General features: G+C 46.8%; 1 protein-coding gene across 1 annotated transcript; it reads left to right on the forward strand.

Moving 5' to 3' along the window:
- The first annotated feature begins 2,187 nt into the window (after window positions 1-2,187).
- Window positions 2,188-6,760, forward strand: CCL26 (C-C motif chemokine ligand 26). The gene is made up of 3 exons (XM_055408933.2): window positions 2,188-2,440; window positions 2,536-2,650; window positions 6,411-6,760. The coding sequence occupies exons 1-3, from the start codon at window positions 2,368-2,370 to the stop codon at window positions 6,505-6,507; spliced, it is 285 nt and encodes a 94-aa protein (XP_055264908.1). The 5' UTR covers window positions 2,188-2,367; the 3' UTR covers window positions 6,508-6,760.
- The last annotated feature ends 7,875 nt before the right edge of the window (window positions 6,761-14,635 follow it).

Genomic DNA, 14,635 nt, shown 5'->3' on the forward strand with positions numbered 1-14,635 from the left:
AAGATACTTTTCCACATGTGGTGGTTTAGTCCCTCAGTCGTGTCGGACTCTTTGTGGCCCCATGGACTGTAACCCACCAGGCTCCTCTGTCCATGAGATTTCCCAGGCAAGACTACCGGAGTGGGTTGCCATTTCCTTCTCCAGGGGATCTTCCCAGCCCAGGGATCGAACCTGCATCTCTTGCATCTCCCGAATTGCAGGCGGATTCTTCACCACTGAGGCACCAGGGCTCATTGGTTATGTGTAATTCTCATTGTTGTATGGTATTATATTACATTCATAAACCACGATTTACTTGCCATTCTATGTTGATGGATACTTTTGGTAGTTTTCAGCTTGAGGCTATTACAAGCAATGTCTTTAGGTGCGTGGATGTACACATTTCTGATGGATATACACCTAGGAGCAGACTCTGTGTATCTCCATTTTTAGCAAGTATTGCCAAGAAATTCCACTCCCACTGGCAATACGTGAGTTTCCAGTACACCATATTCTCATATTGAGTGTATTCCATCTTTTTCATTTTAGTCATTCTGATAGGGGTGTGAATAATAGCCCATTCTAGTTTGTTTGCATTTCACTAATGACTCATTTAAACAGCCCCTTTTCCTTCGTCATTAGGGTTTCCTCCTTTGTAAAGAGTTTCCGTCACTCTTTTCTATTGGGTTATCTGTGTCTTCCTTGTTGACTTATAGTGTTCCTTAGAAATTCTGAATTCTAGACCTTACAGATATAAGTTGCATTTGTTTCTCAGGGCTTCTGGAACAAACTATCACCATATTGCGGAAAGCAATAGAAATTTATTGTCTCATTGTTCTGGAGGCTGGAAGTTCAAAGTCAAGGTGTCGAGAGGGTCATACTCCCCCCTGAAATTTCTAGTGGAGAATGCCTCCCTGTTTCTTCCTATCTTTGGGAAGATCCTGGGTTTCCCGGGCTTGGAACGGCATCATTCCAATTGCTGCCTTTGTCCTCACATGGCCTTCTTCCCTGTGTCTCTCTACCTCTGCACACGGAACTTCTTAACAGGATACCAATCATTGATTCAGAGCTGAAAGGGGGGAAAGAATCTTTGTTCCCTGTCTACTCAGTGAAACACTGGACTCTGCATACTTTACTTCTGATGACGATGTGGGAGGGTTTTCCTCACACCCAGCAATTCTCAGATACCAGCTGAGTCTCCCACAGTTCTGACTCTGTCTACCTGGAGATCACTTCAGATCCCACAGGCTAAGGGCTCAGCCCCACAAGATTGCACCCACACTTACGACGTCCATCACAAGCCCAGGCCACCACCTTGTAACTGGGCAGGACCCCTATGAGGTCTTCCCAAGACAGACCCATCCCACCTCCGTCCTTTGTCTGCCTCTTTTTAAATTATGATTGTTTATTGCTGGCTGCTCTGGGTCTTCACTGCTGCTCGGGCTTGTCCATGTGTGCGGTGAGTGGGGTCCACTCTCCAGCTGTGGGGGGCGGGCTTCTCACTGAGGTGGCTTCTCCTGTTTGGAGCACAGGCTCTGGGGCTCGCAGGCTTCATGTGAGCTCAGTAGTTGCGGTTCCTGGGCTTAGCTGCCCCACAACGTGTGAAAATCTTCCAGAAGCAGGGATCGAATCTATGTTCCCTGCACTGGCAGGCAGATTCTTAACCACTGGACCACCAGGGAAGTCCTCTTTGGGGATGTTTATACAGGCTTTACTGTGCAGGCATAATTCATTAAATCACTGGCCACTGGGGGTTATTTCAACATTCCAGATGGTTGTGATTTCTAACAGACTTTGAGACCCTCTAAACTGCATGAGATACCCCTAAGTGCCCCCCTCAAGCAGCCCTGGCACATCACCTATCGGGTGATGTGCAGCCCTGGGATGCTAGGAAGGGCACATACCTGGAGCATCATTCTTGAACATCCATTGTGTAGTCACTGCTCTACGCTCCTCTCCTGAGGCTGTCCAGACTCCTTGAGAACAATCAATGCTTTGGAAACCATAAAAGCTTTGGCCAAGAACCAGGCATCTATCTGGAACAATCATTGATTTATAAAAACAATTGAGGTCAATTCGCTAGAATTCTTATTTCATTTCCTCTGTTTTAGCTTCTAAGATAATCAGTGTTGACACAAACCATTTCACTGGCTGAGAGACTCTCAGGGTGTGCGGGCTCCTCCCCTCCCACGATACCTCCTGACTTTCCAGTCCCCTTTTCACAGATATAAGGTTTCTTTCCACTGAAGGGTCAACAGAGCCGCTTTTGTGCTCAACCATAAAATTCTCTGGAACTATCTCCAGGGTCGGCTCAGCCCCATAAAAGAGGGTTCCTGACAAGACAGAGGAATTAGAAAGAAGGCTCCAAAGGACCCAGCTTGCAGCACGATGAAGAACTTCCCTGTGGCTTCCCTTCTTTTCCTGGTTCTTATCCTGAGTGTCGATCTCGGAGCTGCCACACGTACGGAGCTGCCCCACTCCCTTCCCAGGCTGACCAGGGATGGAAGCAAAGGGCCAGCTCCAAGATCCTTCCTCTCTCTGTTTTTTTTCTCTAAGGTGGCAGTGATGTGGCCAAGTTCTGCTGTTTCCAATACAGCCAAAAAATCCTTCCCTGGAAGTGGGTGCACAGTTATGAATTCACCAGGAACAGCTGCTCCCAGAGAGCTGTGATGTGAGTATTTCTCCTTTGGGTTTTTGGGGTCCCTTACCAGTTATGTAGTTAGAGAGGTGCTGAGCAGACACACACCTTCCTCCCCAGGGCCAGGATGAACCTCAGGCTGGAAACCTGGTCAGTCGGTTATTGCTTAACCTTGGGCATTAACAAGCATGACCCTGAACTTGGTTTCCTGACTTGCAGACCATGATCCAGGGATCTGCCAGGCACTGTGCTACGTGCTGGGTATAAAAGAATAAATAGCCCTTATGGACCCATGTGGCACTAGTTGTAAGGAACCACCTGCCAATGAAGAAGAACGTGGACTTGATCCCTGGGTTGGGAAGATCCCCTGGAGGAGGGCATGGCAACCCACTCCAGTATTCTTGCCTGGAGAATCCCTATGGACAGAGGAGACTGTCCACAGGGTCCCATGCCTGAAGCAACCTAACACGCCTGCATAGATATTATATATAGCATAAGAAAGAGGGTATTAAAAGACACTTGCACAAAATAGATAATCTCAATTGTATGAGTGCTTGAAAAGGACAGTAGGAGAAAAGAGCAGGAGGGAGCATGTCATTGGAGGGAAGGTAAAACTTTGTCTCTACACTCCTAGGGGCTCTGGCCGAGCCTGAGAATTAAATGGACATAAAACAGATTAACAGGAGAAAAGTATACGGATTTTTTCATGCACATGGAGCCCCCCCAGGAGGATGAAGACCCAAGGAACTAGCAAAATCTACATGCTTTTGTCCAAAGCCTACATGCTTTTGAACAAAGAGGGAATTGTGGAAAAGTAATTAAAATATATGGGGGTGAAGAAAGCTAAAGACTGATAAGAGTTATCTTAATAATGTTTGTTTGCACAGAGTTTTCTTGGCCTTGACTACCTCTGACGTTAAGAATAATTTTTCCTCCGGGTACAAGGAGGACATTTTTCACATGGGAGTTTTATCTCCTGCTTTCAGGAGGCAAAGGAGAGGTCAGAATGTCTTTCTTGCACTTGCTGGTGTTTGGGTTTTTTTGTTTTGTTTTTTGGGGTTTTTTGAGTTTTTTAGTGTCTTTAGCTCAAAATAATCCTTTTGTCAAAGTGGCATGTTTGGGGGCAGCATATTTGGGTACCCTTCATCATAGTCACAGGAGGACCACACTTAGCGTTGGGAGGGTTTCCTGGAGGAAGTGACATTTACACTGAGAACCCCCAAGGATAAGTGGGAGTGGCCCAGGTGAAGAGGGCTGGCAGTAGCATGGTGGATGGGAGAAGGGAGAACATATTTCTGACAAGGCAGACAGGTGGACAAGAGGCAGGTCACACCAAGCTCACTGGCAGCAGGAGAGATGGCACATACTGGGAAGGGCCCCTGGAAGGACTGAATGAGGTTAACATATGCGAAGCGTGTAGCCCAGAGCCTGCACACAGCGAACGCTCAGCAGATGGAAGCGATGCTAAGTTGCCTCAGTTGTGCCCAACTCTGGGTGACCCCATGGACTGTAGCCCCCAGGCTCCTCTGTCCATGGGATTCTCCAGGCAAGAATACTGGAGTGGGTAATGGAAGCAATCTTTAAGTGTAAATACACAAGTAGGGGCTATCACTGCTCTCCAGGACTTGGGGTTCCTGAGCATGAAAGAATGTTTAGGAAGGTAGACGACAGGCTCCAAGGACAAACCCAAATATTGTCACAGTTCAGGGCAGGCAAGAGGCACCCCAGTGCCCAGGTAGGAGGGGGATGCTCCTAGGCTCAGGATGCCCTCCCTGGGCCTTCTCCTTTGTGTCTTGATTAACTTTTTGGAGCTTTAGCGAGGTTAACACTTAACCAACAGCTGACAAAAAGCCCCAAGCTAAGCTCAAAGCAGTGGCTCTGTCACAAGTTGTATGACCTTGGACACAAGTCATTTGTAAAAGGAAGGTGAGGGGTCTAGATCAGCCATCTGTTGCTGCATAACAAATCACTCAAGGTCTAGTGGCTTAATCCAACAGTGATAATCTTCTTATCTCTCGTGGTTTCCCTGGGTCAGGAATTCCAGAAGGGCTCAGCCTCAGCTGAGGCTCTGGCTTGACATCTCTCATGTGGTTATGGACAGATGGTGGCTTCCCTGATGGCTCACCAGTAAAGAATCCACCTGCCATGCAGGAGACATGTGCAGGAGATGCGGGTTCGATCCCTGGGTCAGGAAGATCCCCTGGAGAAGGAAATGGCGACCCACTCCAGTATTCTTGCCTGGAAAATTTCACGGACAGAGGAGACTGGTGGGCTATGGTTCACAGGGTCACAAAAGAGCTGGATACAACCCAGCGACTAAACAACAGCAGACTGATGGTGCTGGAGCTGGATCAGCTCGGGGGGCTGGAGGCATCTCTCTGACGCCAGGGCATCTCCGTGTGATCTCTGTTGGGCTAGTTTGGGCCTCCCCATGGTGTGGTGACCTGGGGTGGCAGGACTCCTTACAAGGAGGTCCAAAGCTCCTGCATGAGTGCTCAGTGAACCAGGCAGAAGTTCTACAACCTTCTATGACCTAGCTACCAAGTCACATAGCATCACTTCTGCCGTTCCTATTGGTCAACCAGTCCCCTGAGACTGGCCTAAATTCAAGGGGAGGAGACATAGACCCCCATTTCTTAATGGGAACAATGTCAAATGAATGTTTGAACATCCACGAACCCCTTTTTCTCCCTTATTTTCCCATCCTTTGGGCTCTTCTCCCCTGCACGAGCCATGGCAGGAACCCCAGTAAGTACACGGTGCTCCAGCTTAGAGCATCCTTGACTGAGTCTCTTGTCACTTCGGAATGCTCTCAGGAGCAAAGGCTGGAAAACATTCAGGGACATAAACCACAACCCCCAGTCTTTTTTTTTTCATATTTATTTATTTGGCTGTGCCAGTTTTTATTTGCAGCATGTGGGATCTAGTTCCCTGACCAGGGATTGAACCCAGGCCCCCCCTGCTTGGGGAGTACAGAGTCTTAGCCACTGGACCACCAGGGAAGTCCCAGAACCCCCAGCCTTAAGGAGCTCACAGTGCGGTAAGGAACACGGGAATCTTCTCCACATGAACAGCTGTGGCAAACCACCCACAATGACATGATTAAGAATTAAGTGGCACCACGCATATGAGGTTCCTTTGTGTGGTGATGCAAATGTTCTAAAATTGATCGTGGCGATGGCTGTATCATCTACGGATGTATGACAACCCCTGAATTCTAACTGTACACTTTAAGTGGGCCAATTATACGGTGTGTGAATTATATCCCCATAAAGCTGTTATATTAAAACGGAAGAATTTAGAGCATGGTGCAGGTTACCTGCTTCAGACCAGAGCTGTTGGGACATGTTTCCTGACAAATGTGGGCCAGGAAGCATGGTTTCCAGTGGAAAACAGGCTAGGGGAGAGGAGGGAGGGCGGGGGCTGGAAGAAGGAGCTGGGAGGCTTCCCTGGTGGGTTCAGTGGTTAAGAATGCGCCTGCCAATGCAGGGGACATGGGTTCGATCTCTGGTCAGGGAACTAAGATCCCACAGGCCTCGGGGCAGCTGAGAGCCCATGCCCTGGAGCCTGAGCTGGAGCCGGAACACCACAACTAGAGAGGGGCTCACATGCTACAATAAAGACTCGACCCAATGCATCCAGAAAGAAGGAAGAGGGAGCAGGGACGGGGGTGCAGCACAGGGGGCAAGATCAGGAGATCATTTGGGGGCGGTGCAGGAGCTGCCCCTCAATTCCATCCTTTTCCAGGAGGCCAAAGTTCTTAGTATTGACTCTCAGCATCTCTCTTCCGCAGATTCACCACCAAAAGAGGCCAGAAAGTGTGCGCCCAGCCGAAGGAAGCATGGGTGCAAAAATACATTTCATTACTCGGAGCCCAGCGACAACTGTGACCTGACCGCTGAATTTTCGGTCCAAGACTCCTGGACCTGGCTCTGCACTTGGCTCTGCTGTCCTTCGGTGGAGCCTGAAGAACTCCTCCAACAGAAGGCTCCACCGGTCTGGTAGGGCGGAGAGGAGAGTTTTCAACCAGGCCTTTTTTTGCTTTTAATAAAGATTTGATTTGCTCAATAAACATTCTTATTCAATTAAAAACTGAATTTTCTTCAAAGAAAATAAAGGAGTCAATATTTGCCTCTGACTGCCTGGCCAGTCCCCAGTCCCTGATAGGACCATGGTATTGAATTCTGTTTTATGTTTTTGTTTGTGGGGGAAAAAAGCAGGGACAATGTTAATATATTTTGGCAAAATGCCCATGAAACATTTTAACATTATATATAGAGATAAGTTTATGTTATATGGAAAATTAAACTGTATAATACCTTGTGGCCCGTTTTTGTGGGATAAATGAAGTATATCCATACTGGGCAGGGTTTTCTTATAAGGTATTAATTAATAAGCTTCCCTGGTGGCTCAGCAGTAAAGAATCTGCCTGCAATGCAGGAGATGTGGGTTTGATCCTAGGTCGGGAAGATTTTCTGGAGAAGGAAATGGCCATCCACTCCAGTATTCTTGCCTAGGAAATCCCCTGGACAGAGGAGCCTTACCAGGCTACTGGCTGTAGTCCACGGGGGTCACAAAAGAATCGAACACGACTGAGAGACTAACATTTTCACTTCATGTAGCATAAACAACCTAAAAAAAAATATTACAGATTCACGGGAAGTTGCAAAAGTAACACAGAGAAGGCAGGTGTACCCTTTAACCCAGTGTTCCCCGACAGTCACTTCTTACACAATTATGGCAAAATAGCACATGTGGGAAATCGACTGGTGTAAGCGTCTGTATGAGTCTGTCACCCTATCACACGTGCGAGATTCCTGAAGCCACTGTTACAACCAAGAGCCAAACCTATTCCATCACCACAAAGATCTTACGAGCGTTTTCTCTTCTCAGTCACGTCTCCCTTCTGCCACCATCCTTAACCCCTAGCGACTCCTAATCTGTCCCCCTTCAAAATGTTGTCATTTCGAGAATGTTATACACACAGAATCATATCATATGTGACCTTTTGAGGTTGTTTTTTTTTTTAAACTTGAAATACATCCAAGTTGTTGTGGGTTTCCACAGTTTATTCTTTTTTTTTTTTTTTTTTACCAATAACTAACTAGTATTTTATGGAGTGATGCACTGCAGTTCATTTAAACTACCCTCTCATAGGTTTTTAGTTTGAGGTTACTACAGATAAAGCTCATAAGAACAATCACGTACCCACAAAGGTATTTACATGGACATAGGTTTTCATTTCTCTGAGATAAATGCCCAGGTATGCAATTAGTTGCTGGGTCATAAAATAAATATATGTTTAGTTTTTTAAAGAAACTGCCAAGGGTCTTCTCTGGTGGTCCAGTGGTTAAGACTCTGTGCTTCCATTGAAGGGGGCACAAGTATGATCCTTGGTCCACTGGTTGGGAAACTAAGATCCTGTGTGCCTCCCGGTGCAAAGAAAAGAAACTGCCATTCTATTTTCCAGAGGGACTGTCGTTTTTACCTTCCCACCAATACTAAGGATCCAGTTTTCTGTGCATCTGAGCTATCATTTGGTGTTATCACTTATTTTTAATATTAGCTGTTCCAAAATTAAATCACTAATGAGTGTGTGTTGTTGTTGAGTCATTTCTGATTCTTTTGCAACCCCATGGACTGTAGCTTGCCAGGCTCCTCTGTCCATGGAATTTTCCAGGCAATAATATTAGAGTGAGGGGCTTCCCTGCTGGCTCAGAGGGTAAAGAACTTGCCTGCAATGCAGGAGACCAGGGTTTGATCTCTGGGCAGGGAAGAGCCCCTGGAGGAGGGCATGGCAATCCACTCCAGTATTCTTGCATGGAGAATTCAATGGACAAAGGAGCCTGGTGGGCTATGGTCCACGCAGTTACAAAGAGTCAGACATGACTATAGCCAATTAGCACAATATTAGAGTGAGTTGACATTTCCTCCTCCAGGGGATCTTCCCAATCCAGGGATCGAACCCGTGTTACTTGTGTCTCCTGCACTAGCAAGCTGGTTCTTTACCACTGCACCACCTGGGAAGCCAAGGTATCTTACTGTGGTCAGCTATGTGATGTGGCTATCGCTGCAATATCTTTGCATGTGCCTATTTGCCATCCACATATCCTCTTTGGGGAACTAGCTCTCATGTTTTTTCTCCACTTTCTAACTAGAGTGTTTGTTTTTTCACTGTTGAGTCACCAGATACGAGTCCTTTGTCAGATATGTGGCTTGCAAATATTTTTTCTCAGTCTGTAAGTTGTCTTTTCATCTTCTTAACAGCTTCTTTCACAGAGTTGAAGATTTAATTTTGATGAGGTTGAGGTTAATTCACACACCATAAAATTCACCATTGAGAAGCGTACAATTCATTGACTCCTTTGTACATTCGCAAGGTACTGCGACCATCATCACTATTAACGCCAGACTATTTTCGTCACCCCCAAAAGAAACCCCACCCCTGTTAATATCCACTCCCTAACAGCTCTAGCAACCCCTTCTCCCAATTCTCTTCCATCTGAGTTTTGTTTTACGGCTGAGAATACTTAGTGTTCCTTGGTGTCTGTTTCTCAGGCATTTGAAAGGAATGTGGATTTTGCTATGGCTGGTGGGTGGAGTCTCCTCTAAACATCAGTTAGGTCCTATTGGTTGACAGTGTCCTTGAATTCTTCTGTGTCTTTGCTGATTTCCTGAACAGCTGTTCTGTCGGTTTTTGAGACAGGGTGTTGAGATCTGCAAGTATGGGCGTGGGTTTGTCTATTTCTCCTTTTCCATTCCTATCAGTTTTTGCTCCATATATTTGGCAGCTCTGTTCCTTGGCACATACATTTTGCAGAACTGCTGTTTAGGACTGCTACACCTTCTTGATGGATTGACTTCTTTATTATTATCTAATGCCTCTCTGTCCCTGGTAATTTTTCCGCTCTGAAGTCTACTTTATCTGATGTTAAATATAGACCTGGCTGCTATCTTTTGATTAATATTTGCATGCTATATCTTTTTCCATCCCTTTACTTTTAATATACCAGTGTTTGGTTATTTAAAAAAAACATCTATTCTAGGGAGTTCCCTGGTCATTCAGTGGTTAGGACTCAGTGTTTTCATTGCCATGGGCTGGGTTCAATGTCTGGTCTGAGTGCTAAGATCTCGAAAACCACGTGGTGCAGCCAAAAAAAATTTTTTATTCTGCTAATCTTTGTCTTTTGACTGGTACATGTAATCCATTTACTGTAGGGAGTGATATCTAATTACCTGGGTGGGGAGGAAAGTCTTGGCTTGACCTTGAAAAAATGACTAAAGGAAGTTTTTTAAACAGGAAAAGGTAAAAGAAGGAATCTTGGAAATATGTAATAGTAGATGCAAAAACGCAGCATTCCACAAGGCTTGGGCTTCCCTGGTGGCTCAGAATCTGCCTGCAATACAGGAGACCTGGATTCAGTCCCTGGGTTGGGAAGGTCCCCTAGAGAAGCAAAGAGCTACCCACTCCAGTATTCTTGCCTGGAGAATTCCACAGACAGAGGAGCCTGGCGGGCTACAGTCCATGAGGTTGCAAAGAGTCGGACACAACTGAAGTGGCTTAGCACACACTCACACACATCCCAGACTGGCTGGGAGATCCCCACACCACAAGAGAAAATGTCGGAAGGATGGCAGTTTATAAGACACCATCTGCAACTAACGTTCAGGATCTAATAGAAGTGACACTGGAACAAATAATCATGGTGCAATTTGTACTGCATCATGAGATAAGAATTGTCAGAATAACCAACATTTATATCATGACTTTGGGGCTTCCCTGATGGCTCAGATGGTAAAGCATCTGCCTGAAATGAAGGAGACCTGGGTTTGAGCCCTGGGTCAGGAAGATCCCCTGGAGAAGGGAATGGCAACCCACTTCAATATTCTTGCCTGGAGAATTCCATGGACAGAGGAGCCTGGTGAGCTACAGTCCATGGGATTACAAAAAGTCAGACACAGCTGAGCGACTAACACACACCTATTATGACTTGGCATGAAGGAAGCATTTATTGCTGGAAGTCCAATCTTCTTAACTTAGCATCCCAGGTCTTCCATGATGTTTCAGATTTACTTTCACTGGAAACAGGCCTTGAGATTTAAAAAAATCTGAGTGTAGGACTTGCCTGGCGGTCCAGTGATTAGGAGTCCGCCTGCCAGTGGGAGGGACATGAGTTTGAACCCTGGTCTGGGAAGATGCTGCGGGGCAACTGAGCCAGTGCACCACAGCTGCTGAGCCTGCACTTCAGAGTCTGAGCACTGCAACAGGAGAAGCCACAGCAACAAGAAGCCCAAGCACAGCAACTCAAGAAAGTCTGAGCACAGCAACAAAGACCCAGTGCAGCCAAAAATAAAAACCGAGTATATATAATATATTTTGGAAGTGATTGGAGGAGATGCCAGTAAGAAATGGGGAAGTGAGACAGGAAAGGGAAGGCAAAGACTAAGGGTGTATTATTAGGCAAGTTGTCACTCTGGGCAACTGAGCTTAGTCCTGTTGGGGTCCTCTGGGAGGCAATGATTGAACAGCCGGTGTCTCATAGTTAACCCAACGCAAGGGGAAGAGAGCAAGGGTATTTATAAACCAATTCCGGTCCGTCAAAGGCTAATAGATGCTGGCGTCCAGGAGGCATACGCATCCTATCTGCTGTATATGAAGTCACAGTGGGTCATCAGAGAGAGCCCTCAAAGAGATGCAGATGCTGGCAGGCTGGGATACCACGGTGAGGCCTGAGGGCTTATGAGCAGGGCATTGACAACATTAGCTTCACTGGACCAGGCTGCAGCCTACCTTTCCAGCTGACTTACCTAAGCAAACACACCGGGCCACTCGGTGCTTTCCTGAATAATGTGAGACAATCCCTAGCTCACTTTAGGCCATCAAGTGGTCGTTTCCTCCATCTCCTGAAAGCTATTTCCTCCACCAGAACATCCCCTGTCCAGTTCCAGTCTCTTCCTGCCAAAATTCTATCTGCCAAACAAGATCCCCCCAAATGTCAAAATGCTTCTTCCATTTGCTGAGGACATTGAGGTTTTTCCATGAGCTCATAGTGATTTTGCTCCATGCCCCCAAACACTGTGTGCTCGCTTCATTGTGTCTGACTCTTCACAATCCCATGGACTGCAGCCCACCAGGCTCCTCTGTCCATGGGATTTTCCTGGCAAAAATACTGAAGGGAGTTGCCACGCTCTCCTCCAGAGGATCTTCCCAACACAGGGATCGAACCCGTGTCTCCTGCAACTCCTGCATTGCAGGCAGATTCTTTACTGCTGAGCCACCTGGGAAGCCCCCTCCCAAACAGTTAGCAGACCCCTTGTGCCTTCGGAGGATGCTGGCATCTTTTGTTCATTTTCTATGGTACTCTTTGACAATCATAATTTTTTAAAAGATTTTTTTTTTGGATGTAGGCCATTTTTAACGTCTTTATTGAATTTGTTACAATATAGCTTCTGTTTTATGTTTTGGATTTTTTGACCAGGAGTTTTGTGGGATCTTAGCTCCCCAACCAGGAATCAAGCCTGCACCCCCGAACTGGAAGGTGAAGTCTTAACCATTGGACCACTGGCAATGTCCCTACAATCGTAATATATTTATTGATGCTCTTGGATTTCTAGTTCCACACATCTACCAGCAGGTGGCAGCCGTCACTTACCATCTGTCAAGGACTCTTCTTCCCTCTCCCTGGACAAGGGGACAATCTGTAGAGAAGTCCATTCTCTGAGTCTTTACTGAGGATCTACCTGAGATCCTGAATCACATGCCTGCAGCTAAGGAGGAAGGCAGAAGAGAGACAGGAGAAAAAGGAAAACAGGTAAATTTTCAGAGGGTAAAGTTCAGGGATTGAGGGTCTTGGGGAGAGGGGAGCAATGAAATATACACAAAGTAATTAAGACCCCCTACAAGATAAAGGGGGGCTTCCCAGGTGGCACTAGTGGTAAAGAACCCACCTGCCAATGCAGGAGACATAAGAGATGTGGATTCGGTTCCTGGGTCAGGAAGCTTCCCTGGTGGAGGACATGGTAACCCACTCCAGTATTCTTGTCTGGAGAATCGCATGGACAGAGGAGCCTGGAGAGCTATGGTCCATAGGGTCGCAGAGAGTCTGCCATGACTGAGCAACTTAGCACGCACAAGGGACCTGTGTGAGCCTCACTGGAGACATGATCTCCGTGGGCTCAGATTCTTCATTCATAAAATCAAAAAAGACTGGAAGAGATGCTAAAAAAGAAGTTAGCACGTGCAGATCTAGCTGTGCAAGGCTTTATGAAGAAAACTGGGGCTGGGCGCAGAAAATGGGCAGGTTTGCTAAGGCAGACACAGTTGCAAGAATACACATCTTTGTCCATGACATACTTGGTTCTCCCCATTCTTTGAACAACCATTGATTCTCACCCTCTCTGTGCTAGACACGCTGCTAGATGCTGGGGACGCTGGGCGGGGAAGGGATGGCAACTAAAAGTGGCAAAGACTTTCCTAGGAGTTCACAGTCTAATGGAGGACTGACATGACAGCAAGTATTTATGGTGACATTTGTATAGTGCCGTGAGATAAGAGTTGTTGAATACCTAACACTGATGTACCCATTGCCTTATCATTTATAAAACACATCTAGAGTATTCCTCAATATGGCAAGGTAAAGAAGAAGAAAATGATTTCCATTTTCAAGGAAGTGGAGGTAGAGACAAGAAGTGGTAGGGTCAAGGTCACATTTCTGCCAGTAGTGGGGCGTCGTTGGCTAACACCAGTTCCTCCTGTGGTTTTGTCCACTTCCTCACCCTGCTTACAAAAATATGACCCTGCTGATCAGCTGCAGAATTGAAAAATATTGGTCCTCAGACCACAGCATCAGAAAAATCCTTTACTCTTTACTAAAGAGGGAATCTTCATTGGAAGGACGGATGTTGAAACTGAAGTTCCAATACTTTGGCCACCTGATGCGAAGAGCCGATTCACTGGAAAAGACCCTGATGCTGGGAAAGATTGAAGGCAGGAGGAGAAGGGGGCGACAGAGGATGAGGTGGTTGGATGGCATCAACAACTCAGCAGACATGAGTCTGAGCAGACTCCGGGAGAGAGTGAAGGACAGGGAAGGCGGGCATGCTGCAGTCCATGGGGCCACAAAGAGTCAGACACGACGGAGCAACTGAACAACTATGGAATAAACAGATCTCTTGGTTCCCTGAGGGAAATCTGGGGCTACTGGGACAGGATATGCTCCCAAAGCGACTGCCAGAGGCCAGTGTTCTTGCTCTGTCCCACGGTTACTGGCTCTCCAGAGTCATCCCAGGTTGATGGGAATCTCATGAGACACTTGTCCTTCCCTGCTGAGCCCCGGAGATCAGCAGTGAGTCACTCGGCCTCCAATTCCATTTGGTTAAAAAAGGAGCATACAGACTTGGCTGGGGGTCCAGGGGTTAGCAATTCGCCTGCCAATGCAGGGGACATAGATTTGATTCCTAGTCTGGGATTATCCCACATGCCGCTGGGCAGCTAAGCCCATGCGCCGCAACTACCGAGCCTGCCCCTCGAACACGTGCTCCGCAGCGAGAGAAGCCACTGCAACGAGAAGTTCAAGCAACACAACCAGAGCATAGCCGCTGCTTTCCGCAACTAGAGACAGCCCGTGCGCAGCAACAGAGATCCAATGCAGCCAAAATAAAAGACATTTTTAAAAAGGAGCACACTCATGTAGGACCCTGGAGATCCGTGTGGTTGATGCCCCCATGGAGATTTCCAGAAAGGCTTCTCAGGACCCCTTCAGCTCTAGACCTTGAAATCTCAAAATCCCAAGTTTTAGACCTGGTTTGAGCTCAGTCACTCCATCTTTCTGAAAGTTCCTTAGTCATGTCCAACTCTTTGCAACCGCATGGACTATACAGTCCATGGAATTCTCTAGGCCAGAATACTGGAGTGGGTAGCCTTTCCCTTCTCCAGGGGATCTTCCCAACCCAGGAATCAAACCCAGGTCTCCCACATTGCAGGCAAATTCTTTACCAGCTGAACCACAAGGGAACTCT

Source organism: Moschus berezovskii, chromosome 27 (assembly GCF_049115385.1).
Source record: "Moschus berezovskii isolate FMDL1 chromosome 27, NW_MosBer_1.0, whole genome shotgun sequence".
In the NCBI taxonomy this organism is placed as follows: Eukaryota; Metazoa; Chordata; class Mammalia; order Artiodactyla; family Moschidae; genus Moschus; species Moschus berezovskii.